Below are 13,829 nucleotides of genomic sequence, written 5' to 3' on the forward strand. Positions count from 1 at the left end.
TCTCTCTGTGTGTCGCTCTCTCTCTCTCTCTGTGTGTCGCTCTCTCTCTCTCTCTCTGTGTGTCGCTCTCTCTCTCTCTCTCTGTGTGTCGCTCTCTCTCTCTCTCTCTGTGTGTCGCTCTCTCTCTCTCTCTGTGTGTCGCTCTCTCTCTCTGTGTGTCGCTCTCTCTCTCTCTGTGTGTCGCTCTCTCTCTCTCTGTGTGTCGCTCTCTCTCTCTCTCTCTGTGTCGCTCTCTCTCTCTCTCTCTGTGTGTCGCTCTCTCTCTCTCTCTGTGTGTCGCTCTCTCTCTCTCTCTCTCTGTGTGTCGCTCTCTCTCTCTCTCTGTGTGTCGCTCTCTCTCTCTCTCTCTGTGTGTCGCTCTCTCTCTCTGTGTGCTCTCTCTCTCTCTCTGTGTGTCGCTCTCTCTCTCTCTGTGTGTCGCTCTCTCTCTCTCTCTCTGTGTGTCGCTCTCTCTCTCTCTCTGTGTGTGTCGCTCTCTCTCTCTGTGTGTCGCTCTCTCTCTCTCTCTGTGTGTCGCTCTCTCTCTCTCTGTGTGTCGCTCTCTCTCTCTCTGTGTGTCGCTCTCTCTCTCTGTGTGTCGCTCTCTCTCTGTGTGTCGCTCTCTCTCTCTGTGTGTCGCTCTCTCTCTCTGTGTGTCGCTCTCTCTCTCTGTGTGTCGCTCTCTCTCTCTGTGTGTCGCTCTCTCTCTGTGTGTCGCTCTCTCCCTCTCTCTCTGTGTGTCGCTCTCTCTCTCTCTGTGTGTCGCTCTCTCTCTCTGTGTGTCGCTCTCTCTCTCTGTGTCGCTCTCTCTCTCTGTGTGTCGCTCTCTCTCTCTCTCTCTCTCTCTCTCTCTCTGTGTGTCGCTCTCTCTCTCTCTCTCTCTCTCTGTGTCGCTCTCTCTCTCTGTGTGTCGCTCTCTCCCTCTCTCTCTCTGTGTGTCGCTCTCTCCCTCTCTCTCTCTGTGTGTCGCTCTCTCTCTCTGTGTGTGTCGCTCTCTCTCTCTCTCTCTCTGTGTGTCGCTCTCTCTCTCTGTGTGTCGCTCTCTCTCTCTCTCTGTGTCGCTCTCTCTCTCTGTGTGTCGCTCTCTCCCTCTCTCTCTCTGTGTGTCGCTCTCTCCCTCTCTCTCTCTGTGTGTCGCTCTCTCTCTCTCTCTCTCTGTGTGTCGCTCTCTCTCGCTCTCTCTGTGTGTCGCTCTCTCTCTCTCTGTGTCGCTCTCTCTCTCTCTCTCTCTCTCTGTGTGTCTCTCTCTCTCTCTCTCTCTGTGTGTCGCTCTCTCTCTCTCTCTGTGTGTCGCTCTCTCTCTCTCTCTCTGTGTCGCTCTCTCTCTCTCTCTCTCTGTGTGTCTCTCTCTGTGTGTGTCGCTCTCTCTCTCTCTCTCTGTGTGTCGTTCTCTCTCTCTCTGTGTGTCGCTCGCTCTCTCTCTCTCTGTGTGTCGCTCGCTCTCTCTCTCTCTGTGTGTGTCGCTCGCTCTCTCTCTCTCTCTGTGTGTCGCTCGCTCTCTCTCTCTCTCTCTCTGTGTCGCTCGCTCTCTCTCTCTCTCTCTCTGTGTGTCGCTCGCTCTCTCTCTCTCTCTGTGTCGCTCGCTCTCTCTCTCTCTGTGTCGCTCGCTCTCTCTCTCTCTCTGTGTCGCTCGCTCTCTCTCTCTCTCTGTGTCGCTCGCTCTCTCTCTCTCTCTGTGTCGCTCGCTCTCTCTCTCTCTCTGTGTGTCGCTCGCTCTCTCTCTCTCTCTGTGTGTCGCTCGCTCTCTCTCTCTCTCTGTGTCTCTCTCTCTCTCTCTCTCTCTGTGGCTCGCTCTCTCTCTCTCTCTCTCTCTCTGTGTGTCGCTCTCTCTCTCTCTCTCTCTCTCTCTCTCTCTCTCTGTGTGTCGCTCTCTCTCTCTCTCTCTGTCGCTCTCTCTCTCTCTCTCTCTGTGTCGCTCTCTCTCTCTCTGTGTGTCGCTCTCTCTCTCTGTGTGTCGCTCTCTCTCTCTCTCTGTGTGTCGCTCGCTCTCTCTCTCTCTCTGTGTGTCGCTCGCTCTCTCTCTCTCTGTGTGTCGCTCGCTCTCTCTCTCTCTCTCTGTGTCGCTCGCTCTCTCTCTCTCTCTGTGTGTCGCTCTCTCTCTCTCTCTGTGTGTCGCTCTCTCTCTCTCTCTCTGTGTGTCGCTCTCTCTCTCTGTGTGTCGCTCTCTCTCTCTCTCTGTGTGTCGCTCGCTCTCTCTCTCTCTCTGTGTGTCGCTCTCTCTCTCTCTGTCGCTCTCTCTCTCTCTCTGTGTGTCGCTCTCTCTCTCTCTCTCTCTGTGTGTCGCTCTCTCTCTCTCTGTGTGTGTCGCTCTCTCTCTCTCTCTGTGTGTCGCTCTCTCTCTCTCTCTGTGTCTCTCTCTCTCTCTCTCTCTGTGTGCTCTCTCTCTCTCTCTGTGTGTCTCTCTCTCTCTCTCTGTGTGTCGCTCTCTCTCTCTCTCTCTCTGTGTGTCGCTCTCTCTCTCTCTGTGTGTCGCTCTCTCTCTCTCTCTCTGTGTCGCTCTCTCTCTCTCTCTCTCTCTCTCTGTGTGTCGCTCTCTCTCTCTCTCTCTCTGTGTGTCGCTCTCTCTCTCTCTCTCTCTGTGTGTCGCTCTCTCTCTCTCTGTGTGTCGCTCGCTCTCTCTCTCTCTCTGTGTGTCGCTCTCTCTCTCTCTCTCTCTGTGTGTCGCTCTCTCTCTCTCTCTCTGTGTGTCGCTCTCTCTCTCTGTGTGTCGCTCTCTCTCTCTCTCTGTGTGTCGCTCTCTCTCTCTCTCTCTGTGTCGCTCGCTCTCTCTCTCTGTCGTCTCTCTCTCTCTGTGTGTCGCTCTCTCTCTCTGTGTGTCGCTCTCTCTCTCTCTCTGTGTGTCGCTCTCTCTCTCTCTCTCTCTGTGTGTCGCTCTCTCTCTCTCTCTCTGTGTGTCGCTCTCTCTCTCTCTCTCTGTGTCGCTCTCTCTCTCTCTCTGTGTGTCGCTCTCTCTCTCTCTCTCTCTGTGTGTCGCTCTCTCTCTCTCTCTCTCGCTCTCTCTCTCTCTGTGTGTCGCTCTCTCTCTCTCTCTCTCTCTGTGTGCTCTCTCTCTCTCTCTCTCTCTCTGTGTGTCGCTCTCTCTCTCTCTCTCTCTCTGTGTGTCGCTCTCTCTCTCTCTCTGTGTGTCGCTCTCTCTCTCTCTCTCTGTGTCGCTCTCTCTCTCTGTGTGTCGCTCTCTCTCTCTCTCTGTGTCGCTCTCTCTCTCTCTCTCTCTCTCTGTGTGTCGCTCTCTCTCTCTCTCTCTCTCTGTGTGTCGCTCTCTCTCTCTCTCTGTGTGTCGCTCTCTCTCTGTGTGTCGCTCTCTCTCTGTGTGTCGCTCTCTCTCTCTCTCTGTGTGTCGCTCTCTCTCTCTGTGTGTCGCTCTCTCTCTCTGTGTGTCGCTCTCTCTCTCTGTGTGTCGCTCTCTCTCTCTCTCTGTGTGTCGCTCTCTCTCTCTGTGTGTCGCTCTCTCTCTCTCTCTCTCTCTCTCTCTGTGTGTCTCTCTCTCTCTCTCTCTCTCTCTCTCTCTCTGTGTGTCGCTCTCTCTCTCTCTCTCTCTCTCTGTGTGTCGCTCTCTCTCTCTCTGTGTGTCGCTCTGTGTCTCTGTTCTTGGGCGCAGGCACTATGGTGGTCTGCATGAAACATGTAGGTATTACACACTGGGTCAGGGAGAGGTGAAAATGTTAGTGAAGACACTTGCCAGCTGATCGGAGCATGCTCTAAGTAGGTGTCCTGATAATCCATCTGGCCCCTGTGCCTTGTGAAAGTTGACCTGTTTATTAAAGGTCTTATTCACATCGGCTATGGAGAGCAAGATCAGTCGTCTGGAACAGCTGGTGCTCAAATGCATGGTTCAGTGTTGCTTGCCTCGAATTTAGCTCATCTGGTAGGCACTGGGCAACTTGTGGCTGGGTTTCCCTTTGTTGTAAGCCATGATAGTTTGCAAAGCCCTGCCTCATCCAAGGAGCGTCAGAGCCAGCGTAGTAGGATTTGAGCTTAGTAATGTATTGACGCTTTGACTGTTTGAAGGCTCTCATTCTGTCTGGCTCTCTTTCTCTCACTTGTCTGTCTCTCTCAATCTTTATTTTGATCTCTCCCTCCATCTCTCAGTTCAGCTCTCTGGTTTTTAACTATAAGATGGAGCAACTTTGACTTCCAATGGAAGGGACAAAAGGTAGCTGCCTAGAATTCATGATCTATTCATTCATCTGTCTCTTCCCTCAGTGTGCTCCCAACACCGTGCCCTCCAGGCTGAACCACAGAGGCAGCAGAGCCCAGGACCTGACCTTCTTCGCTGGCCAGGCTGTGGCCGTCACCCGCCAGCTAGCTGAGCAGGACGAGAGCGACCGTCAGGAGAGAGAGGACCGCAACGAAGATTCTGAGGAAGAAGGGTCGTTGGGGTCCCTCTCTCTGTCCCCCTCGCCCCACCACATGGCTACCAGCACCACTGCTAGCTGCAGCCTCAGCCCCCAGAGCTCCCTGCGCCCCCTCTCCCCCTTGTCCTCTCGGCTGGCCCGGCAAAAGAGGAGAGGGCCCCCCCACACAGGGCCAGTGTGTGCCTCGGAGCTCCGGCAGCTCCTTGCACCCCTGGTCATCATGGAGGACTGTGCCTGAAACTTCTAATAACCGTTAAACTGACCGACCAACTGCAAACCTAACCTGATAATGCTCCTGAAAATTCACTGCTCATCTCCTCCTCCCACCTCTTTTCCTCTCTACCCCCTCCCATCTTTCTCATCACTAAGCCACACCTGCAATACCTCAGTGGCTTGGATGATGATGGGGATGTGGTCTTCGCAGCACTTAAAGAAGCACATTGACCCTCTGCCTAATTCGAAGACTCTTCTACTCTTGGGGTGGGGGAGGGAGGGGAAAGGGATTTTGAAGAGTGGGTCATCCCGCTCTGAATTGAAAACTTCATCAACCAGCTTCATCAGATATACTAGAGGCCAAGTGGGTTCAATGAGTTGGCCAGATAACAAGTCGAAATAGACATTGATTTTATTGTTAATATAAAAAAAAAGCTCAACTTGGATATGTTTTTTTTGTTTGTTAAATCAATTCGAACATGCCGTTTTTCAAGCATCTTTCTACAAAATAAAAGTATCAGAATATGTAGGCACGTTAGCTGGCTAACTCCTTTATAGTATACCCCTCAGGACCTTCCCTCTACTTCAGTCTACGAGGGTGGGATGGCCCAGCTATCCAGCTAGCGGCAGTGTTGTAACGCACTTATCCAAACTGAGACCTTTGTCAGTTTCACTGAGTGGCTCACTCAAACCCTTCCTGCTTGTTGTAGTGGGAGCTCAGGTGGCCTGATAACCGGGCCCGGCCGATAGGCTAGCCAACTCTTTACGAGGCCGCTAGGCTAGCCAACTCTTTACGAGGCCGCTAGGCTAGCCAACTCTGACTATCTAGTACCTCCTCATTGTTGGGATTTAACAAAGTCCACACATCTAGCCTGTTATCATTATTTCTGCCCCTTGAACCGCTGTTGTGGTGGTACTATCGATCCATTATCTGAGATCTGAGGCGTCCTGATTGACATGTTGTGCTCACTGACTGGCTGCATCACAAGTGGCATATAGGGAATAGAGTGCCGTTTGATGCAGTCATTGTTGCTGACTGTAACAGGGAGACATGGACCCTACCAAAGTAGCCTGAGCTGAAGTTAAGCTTAGCCTAGACCTGGACTAAAGATCACTTTCAATGGAGAATCCTTTAGTCATGTTTCTTAGTCCAGGACTAGGCTTAATTAATCTGTGTCTGGGAAACGGGCCTTAAATTGGTCTGAACCCAAGAGAGAGTCCCAGCAACAAAGATACTTAAAACTTTAACACAAACTATTTTCCAGCAGATACCTCAGGACCTAGAAATATATAGAGAGAGCTGGGGGGGGGGACTTCACCAGGTATCAATACAACTGTTATTGACTCGCCAGGTATCAGCCAGGTAAGAGAACTGTTTTTGACTCTCCAGGTATCGAGAAGTCAAAGAAAGACGAGGGGAGAGATCCTCAGTTTCTTTTCTTCAAATCAAACGATCTACATTCTAAGATCCTAATTAAGAAGTTTTAAAGGCCTTGGTAACACCTGGCAATGGTCATCTGTCATGTTGATGACAAGTCATTTAATGTATAATCAAGGCCTTGGTAACACCTGGCAATGGTCATCATCTGTCATGTTGATGACAAGTCATTTAATGTATAATCAAGGCCTTGGTAACACCTGACAATGGTCATCTGTCATGTTGATGACAAGTCATTTAATGTATAATCAAGGCCTTGGTTGACTGCCTTTTCAGTGTGTTCAGACGAGGCTCCAGCATGGCTGGCTAGCTGGTGGTATTCCAAGAAGACCAAACTAACCACTTGTAGAAGGAATGCCCAGAGCCATGTGCTTTTGTCCCAGATCAGTCTAGTACTGTGGCTATAACCAGCTGCCCAGATCAGTCTAGTACTGTGACTATAACCAGCTGCCCAGCCCAGATCAGCTTAGTACTGTGGCTATAACCAGCTGCCCAGATCAGTCTAGGTACTGTGGTTATAACCAGCTGCCCAGCCCAGATCAGTCTAGTACTGTGGTTATAACCAGCTGCCCAGATCAGTCTAGTACTGTGGCTATAACCAGCTGCCCAGATCAGTCTAGGTACTGTGGTTATAACCAGCTGCCCAGATCAGTCTAGGTACTGTGGCTATAACCAGCTGCCCAGATCAGTCTAGGTACTGTGGCTATAACCAGCTGCCCAGATCAGTCTAGTACTGTGACTATAACCAGCTGCCCAGCCCAGATCAGCTTAGTACTGTGGCTATAACCAGCTGCCTAGATCAGTCTAGTACTGTGGCTATAACCAGCCTCCCAGATCAGTGTAGTACTGTGGCTATAACCAGCTGCCCAGATCAGTCTAGTACTGTGGCTATAACCAGCTGCCCAGATCAGTCTAGTACTGTGGCTATAACCAGCTGCCCAGATCAGCTTAGTACTGGGGCTATAACCAGCTGCCCAGATCAGTCTAGTACTGTGGGTATAACCAGCTGTCCAGATCAGTCTAGTACTGTGGCTATAACCAGCTGCCTAGCCCGGATCAGTCTAGTACTGTGGTTATAACCAGCTGCCCAGATCAGCTTAGTACTGTGGTTATAACCAGCTGCCCAGATCAGTCTAGGTACTGTGGTTATAATCAGCTGCCCAGATCAGTCTAGGTACTGTGGTTATAACCAGCTGCCCAGATCAGTCTAGGTACTGTGGTTATAACCAGCTGCCCAGATCAGTCTAGTACTGTGGCTATAACCAGCAGCCCAGATCAGCTTAGTACTGTGGCTATAACCAGCTGCCCAGATCAGTCTAGTACTGTGGGTATAACCAGCTGTCCAGATCAGTCTAGTACTGTGGCTATAACCAGCTGCCTAGCCCGGATCAGTCTAGTACTGTGGTTATAACCAGCTGCCCAGATCAGTCTAGGTACTGTGGTTATAACCAGCTGCCCAGATCAGTCTAGGTACTGTGGTTATAACCAGCTGCCCAGATCAGTCTAGGTACTGTGGTTATAACCAGCTGCCCAGATCAGTCTAGGTACTGTGGTTATAACCAGCTGCCCAGATCAGTCTAGTACTGTGGCTATAACCAGCTGCCCAGATCAGTCTAGGTACTGTGGCTATAACCAGCTGCCCAGATCAGTCTAGGTACTGTGGCTATAACCAGCTGCCCAGATCAGTCTAGGTACTGTGGCTATAACCAGCTGCCCAGATCAGTCTAGTACTGTGGTTATAACCAGCTGCCCAGATCAGTCTAGTACTGTGGCTATAACCAGCTGCCCAGATCAGTCTAGTACTGTGGCTATAACCAGCTGCCCAGATCAGTCTAGTACTGTGGCTATAACCAGCTGCCCAGATCAGTCTAGTACTGTGGTTATAACCAGCTGCCCAGATCAGTCTAGTACTGTGGTTATAACCAGCTGCCCAGATCAGTCTAGTACTGTGGTTATAACCAGCTGCCCAGGTCAGCGTAGCTCCGATTAACTTTTGTATAGGAAAGTTGCTATAAAATAACGGTTACTATCACATGACCTAAAGCAACAACGATATGTTATCTGAGGTTCTCAACAGTCTTTCTCAATCTACATGATTCATTTTGGGGCCAATCAGGGAAAGCATTCCAAACAACAGATCTTAAAGGATATGAAGCAGATGTCAATGATAAACCCATACTTTTTTATTTTAGCTGGGTTCACTCCCAAGAACTCCTAGGGTTGTGTCCCAAAGGCACCCTATTCCCTATATAGTGCACTACTTTAGACCAGAGCCCTATGGAACCCTATTCCCTATATAGTGCACTACTTCAGACCAGGGCCCATTGGGCTCTATGTGCACTATACAGGAAATAGGGTACCGTTTGGGATGTTTCTCTACTATACTGCCAGGCTGCTGTTTCTCCGGCTGTTAAGCTTCTGTTTTACTGTTGTTTTAAAGTTTCTACATTGTTGATGGAACAGACAGTGGTTCTGTGTCCCGGTCCAGAGAATAGTTCTGTTATTGAACTCTGGTTGATGGAACAGACAGTGGTTCTGTGTCCCGGTCCAGAGTATAGTTCTGTTATTGAACTCTGGTTGATGGAACAGACAGTGGTTCTGTGTCCCGGTCCAGAGAATAGTTCTGTTATTGAACTCTGGTTGATGGAACAGACAGTGGTTCTGTGTCCCGGTCCAGAGAATAGTTCTGTTATTGAACTCTGGTTGATGGAACAGACGGTGGTTCTGTGTCCCGGTCCAGAGAATAGTTCTGTTATTGAACTCTGGTTGATGGAACAGTGGTTCTGTGTGGTTCTGTTATTGAACTCTGGTTGATGGAACAGACGGTGGTTCTGTGTCCAGAGAATAGTTCTGTTATTGAACTCTGGTTGATGGAACAGACGGTGGTTCTGTGTCCCGGTCCAGAGTATAGTTCTGTTATTGAACTCTGGTTGATGGAACAGACAGTGGTTCTGTGTCCCGGTCCAGAGAATAGTTCTGTTATTGAACTCTGGTTGATGGAACAGACGGTGGTTCTGTGTCCCGGTCCAGAGAATAGTTCTGTTATTGAACTCTGGTTGATGGAACAGACAGTGGAACAGTATGTTGAGGGAGAGCTAAATGAGAGGAATAATTTAACTTCAGTGTTTCTGTCTCTTGTACAGATGGAACTACAAACCGTTTGTTTTATAGTTGTTCTTTGTGCTGGTAACGTCCTTGAATAATTGTGTGTCTCAGAAAACTAGCGTAGTGCCGTCTTAAGCCAGATCCATCCGTTTGTTTAGACTTCTGTTTAATCCTGAATGTGGACCACAAAAGGAATCTACTACAGTATGTCTGGGAAGACCCTAGTAAACACTGCCACACAGTTTCTGCTCTAACATAGACCAGTCTAGCCTAAGTGAAGCATTTCATGTAGAATCCAAGAATACAACCAGTCACCAGCAGCTTCATAAGCAGTAGAAAAACAACACCACTCTGTGTGTTGGACAGATCCTGTCAGGATAGATGTCAGTATGTTGTGTGTTGGACAGATCCTGTCAGGATAGATGTCAGTATGTTGTGTGTTGGACAGATCCTGTCAGGATAGATGGCAGTATGTTGTGTGTTGGACAGATCCTGTCAGGATAGATGGCAGTATGTTGTGTGTTGGATAGATGGCAGTATGTTGTGTGTTGGACAGAGCCTGTCAGGATAGATGGCAGTATGTTGTGTGTTGGACAGATGGTAGTATGTGGTGTGTTGGACAGAGCCTGTCAGGATAGATGGCAGTATGTTGTGTGTTGGATAGATGGTAGTATGTTGTGTGTTGGATAGATGGCAGTATGTTGTGTGTTGGGCAGAGCCTGTCAGGATAGATGGCAGTATGTTGTGTGTTGGACAGAGCCTGTCAGGATAGATGGCAGTATGTTGTGTGTTGGACAGATCCTGTCAGGATAGATGGCAGTATGTTGTGTGTTGGATAGATCCTGTCAGGATAGATGGCAGTATGTTGTGTGTTGGATAGAGCCTGTCAGGATAGATGGCAGTATGTTGAACCTCCTCTGTGTGTTGGACAGAGCCTGTTAGATGGCAGTATGTTGACCCTGAGAACTAGGACTGACCCCTGAGCCCTGAGAAGTAGGACTGACCCCTGAGCCCTGAGAAGTAGGACTGAGCCCTGAGAAGTAGGACTGAGCCCTGAGAAGTAGGACTGAGCCCTGAGAAGTAGGACTGAGCCCTGAGAAGTAGGACTGAGCCCTGAGAAGTAGGACTGAGCCCTGAGAAGTAGGACTGAGCCCTGAGAAGTAGGACTGAGCCCTGAGAAGTAGGACCCATTTTTTTTTTATTACCTTTGTTTAACAAGGTCAGTTAAGAACAAATTCTTATTTTCAATGACGGCCTACTGGGGAACAGTGGGTTAACTGCCTTGTTCAGGGGCAGAACAACAGATTTGTACCTTGTCAGCTCAGGGATTTGAACTTGTAACCTTTCGGTGACTAGCTCAACGCTCTAACCACTAGGCTACCCTGCCGCCCCTCTCTAACCACTAGGCTACCCTGCCGCCCCTCCTCTCTAACCACTAGGCTACCCTGCCGCCCCTCCTCTCTAACCACTAGGCTACCCTGCCGCCCCTCCCCTCTAACCACTAGGCTACCCTGCCGCCCCTCCACTCTAACCACTAGGCTACCCTGCCGCCCCTCCACTCTAACCACTAGGCTACCCTGCCGCCCCTCCACTCTAACCACTAGGCTACCCTGCCGCCCCTCCACTCTAACCACTAGGCTACCTGCCGCCCCTCCACTCTAAACACTAGGCTACCCTGCCGCCCCTCCACTCTAACCACTAGGCTACCCTGCCGCCCCTCCACTCTAACCACTAGGCTACCCTGCCGCCTATACACTCTAACCACTAGGCTACCTTCCGCCCCTACACTCTAACCACTAGGCTACCCTGCCGCCTCTACACTCTAACCACTAGGCTACCCTGCCGCCTCTCCACTCTAACCACTAGGCTACCTGCCGCCCCTCCACTCTAACCACTAGGCTACCTGCCTCCCCACACAGAGAAAGGTCCACGTATATTTTTGCTATGATATACATCATATTCCTAACTGCAACTCTATTTTTCTAACGTGTGGGTAGGCTCATGTAAAGCCTGTTTTCAGATGAAACATGATGAAGCCTTTTGTTTTTAGTAATAAAATGGTATAATTCAGTTCATGTTCCCTCGTTGCTAAGATACACCCTCACTGTTCTGTCAGCCTGCCTGATGGGTAGCCTGGAATCCAGGATGTCTTAACATTCCACTCCTTGCCACTGTTTGGCATGACAAGGATTGGCAAGGAGTGGAATGTTAGCACAAAGATGACTGGATTTCAGGCTACGTGTCGGTCAGACTGTTGGAAACCGTTCAGAACCACAAATATTGTCAGAATGAACGTGAAACACTTTTAAATCATGTTTTTAGTTTTGGACAAGTCCCTGAAATTAACGCCTTTATTCAATTGAACCTGAATTCATTTTTTCCATCTGAAAATGGAACTAGCAGATCTATCCAGATGTCTCTTTTACTTTCTTTTGGCACAATGCCTTTTTAGTTATGACCCTCACTGACGTTCAGTTGTCGTGGCCCCCAGTCTGTTCTGGTTATGACCCTCACTGACGTTCAGTTGTCGTGGCCCCCAGTCTGTTCTGGTTATGACCCTCACTGACGTTCAGTTGTCGTGGCCCCCAGTCTGTTCTGGTTATGACCCTCACTGACGTTCAGTTGTCGTGGCCCCCAGTCTGTTCTGGTTATGACCCTCACTGACGTTCAGTTGTCGTGGCCCCCAGTCTGTTCTGGTTATGACCCTCACTGACGTTCAGTTGTCGTGGCCCCCAGTCTGTTCTGGTTATGACCCTCACTGACGTTCAGTTGTCGTGGCCCCCAGTCTGTTCTGGTTATGACCCTCACTGACGTTCAGTTGTCGTGGCCCCCAGTCTGTTCTGGTTATGACCCTCACTGACGTTCAGTTGTCGTGGCCCCCAGTCTGTTCTGGTTATGACCCTCACTGACGTTCAGTTGTCGTGGCCCCCAGTCTGTTCTGGTTATGACCCTCACTGACGTTCAGTTGTCGTGGCCCCCAGTCTGTTCTGGTTATGACCCTCACTGACGTTCAGTTGTCGTGGCCCCCCAGTCTGTTCTGGTTATGACCCTCACTGACGTTCAGTTGTCGTGGCCCCCAGTCTGTTCTGGTTATGACCCTCACTGACGTTCAGTTGTCGTGGCCCCCAGTCTGTTCTGGTTATGACCCTCACTGACGTTCAGTTGTCGTGGCCCCCAGTCTGTTCTGGTTATGACCCTCACTGACGTTCAGTTGTCGTGGCCCCCAGTCTGTTCTGGTTATGACCCTCACTGACGTTCAGTTGTCGTGGCCCCCAGTCTGTTCTGGTTATGACCCTCACTGACGTTCAGTTGTCGTGGCCCCCAGTCTGTTCTGGTTATGACCCTCACTGACGTTCAGTTGTCGTGGCCCCCAGTCTGTTCTGGTTATGACCCTCACTGACGTTCAGTTGTCGTGGCCCCCAGTCTGTTCTGGTTATGACCCTCACTGACGTTCAGTTGTCGTGGCCCCCAGTCTGTTCTGGTTATGACCCTCACTGACGTTCAGTTGTCGTGGCCCCCAGTCTGTTCTGGTTATGACCCTCACTGACGTTCAGTTGTCGTGGCCCCCAGTCTGTTCTGGTTATGACCCTCACTGACGTTCAGTTGTCGTGGCCCCCAGTCTGTTCTGGTTATGACCCTCACTGACGTTCAGTTGTCGTGGCCCCCAGTCTGTTCTGGGGCTCGTCAGTCATTGTGATCTTTCTGTTTGGTCCACTGTGTGCTTGGTAGACGCATGTGGGGAGGGAATGAAAATCGAACTGCAAAGCAGCAGAACAATGGATGTCAAAAACACTTTGTCATGAGAGACCTCAACTCCAACCATTTTCTCCAAGCTGTTGCAAAAACAATTTTCTATTGTACAATTCTTTTTTTGGGGAAAAAAAATTGTAATAAATTTAATCCACAGAAAAAAAGATTGTCTTGTTCTGTCGTCCTTTGACTCTGAAATTCACTTCCTGCAACTCACATGTCGGCCATCAGAAGTCTCTCAAACGCTCGTCTTTGTCTCCCGCTGTCAGTCGATGTATTTCCTGTCTGCTAGCTGGCCCGGCTTCTTCGCGTGTCTCTGGATAGTAAGAACTACATCTGGTAATGACCACTGATTTCCATGCATGACGGTCATGGAGCAGCAGGAACCGGTGTTTCTGTGTACGAGGTACTACTACTGATATCCTGTCACCCACCCTTCTAACCAGGCTCTTCCTCGTGTTTCCTGTTCAATCAGCTGCACCACAGCCTCGTTGTGCTCCATCATTGTCATTGATCAATCACTTACCTTCCTACTGGATCAGAGTCGTTGCTGATTCCCGACATATTGACGAGTAACACCAGCCCAGTCCTCCACCTGGAAACTGTCGGAAGCATAACGTGATGTGCCACTGGTCTTCAACGATATCAAATGCTGAGCAAACCTATCCATATCTATTCTTGTAATCTTAATGAGTGTGAACTAACCTTTCTTACCGAGTTGAGTTTATTTATCCAGGTACAATGTACAACAGAAACGTACGTCTCGGTGGTTAAGATGTGCTGTACCAGATGTAGCTAACAGCTCTTTATCGTTTAATGTGCGCTGCAGTATTGTAGTGTGTAGCCTCAGGGAATTGATTTGGGTTTTAGTGCATTAAATAACAACGTAGGGCTCCAACTCTGGTCCTGGAGAATTACTGACGATGCATCCTTTCATCCATTAGAATAGTGATGACAGAAATACAGAGTAATCATGGTTATTCATGGCC

The 13,829-nt window shown here is 49.7% G+C and overlaps 1 protein-coding gene across 2 annotated transcripts in view; it reads left to right on the forward strand.

Moving 5' to 3' along the window:
* LOC112260945 (MAP kinase-interacting serine/threonine-protein kinase 2) overlaps positions 1 to 6,688 on the forward strand; it is a 41,364-nt gene extending 34,676 nt beyond the window's left edge. The window contains exons 12-13 of one of the 2 annotated variants that reach the window (XR_006084419.1): positions 4,183 to 6,491; positions 6,570 to 6,688. Coding sequence is in view for 1 of the 2 variants with exons in the window: in XM_024436324.2 (XP_024292092.1) it covers positions 4,183 to 4,572 (390 nt within the window). In the remaining variant the exon portion in view is untranslated. Of the gene's footprint in view, positions 1 to 4,182 lie in introns of both variants that reach the window. The other variant, XM_024436324.2, reaches the window with a different exon arrangement.
* The last annotated feature ends 7,141 nt before the right edge of the window (positions 6,689 to 13,829 follow it).

Source organism: Oncorhynchus tshawytscha, linkage group LG10 (genome assembly GCF_018296145.1).
Source record: "Oncorhynchus tshawytscha isolate Ot180627B linkage group LG10, Otsh_v2.0, whole genome shotgun sequence".
Taxonomy (NCBI): Eukaryota; Metazoa; Chordata; class Actinopteri; order Salmoniformes; family Salmonidae; genus Oncorhynchus; species Oncorhynchus tshawytscha.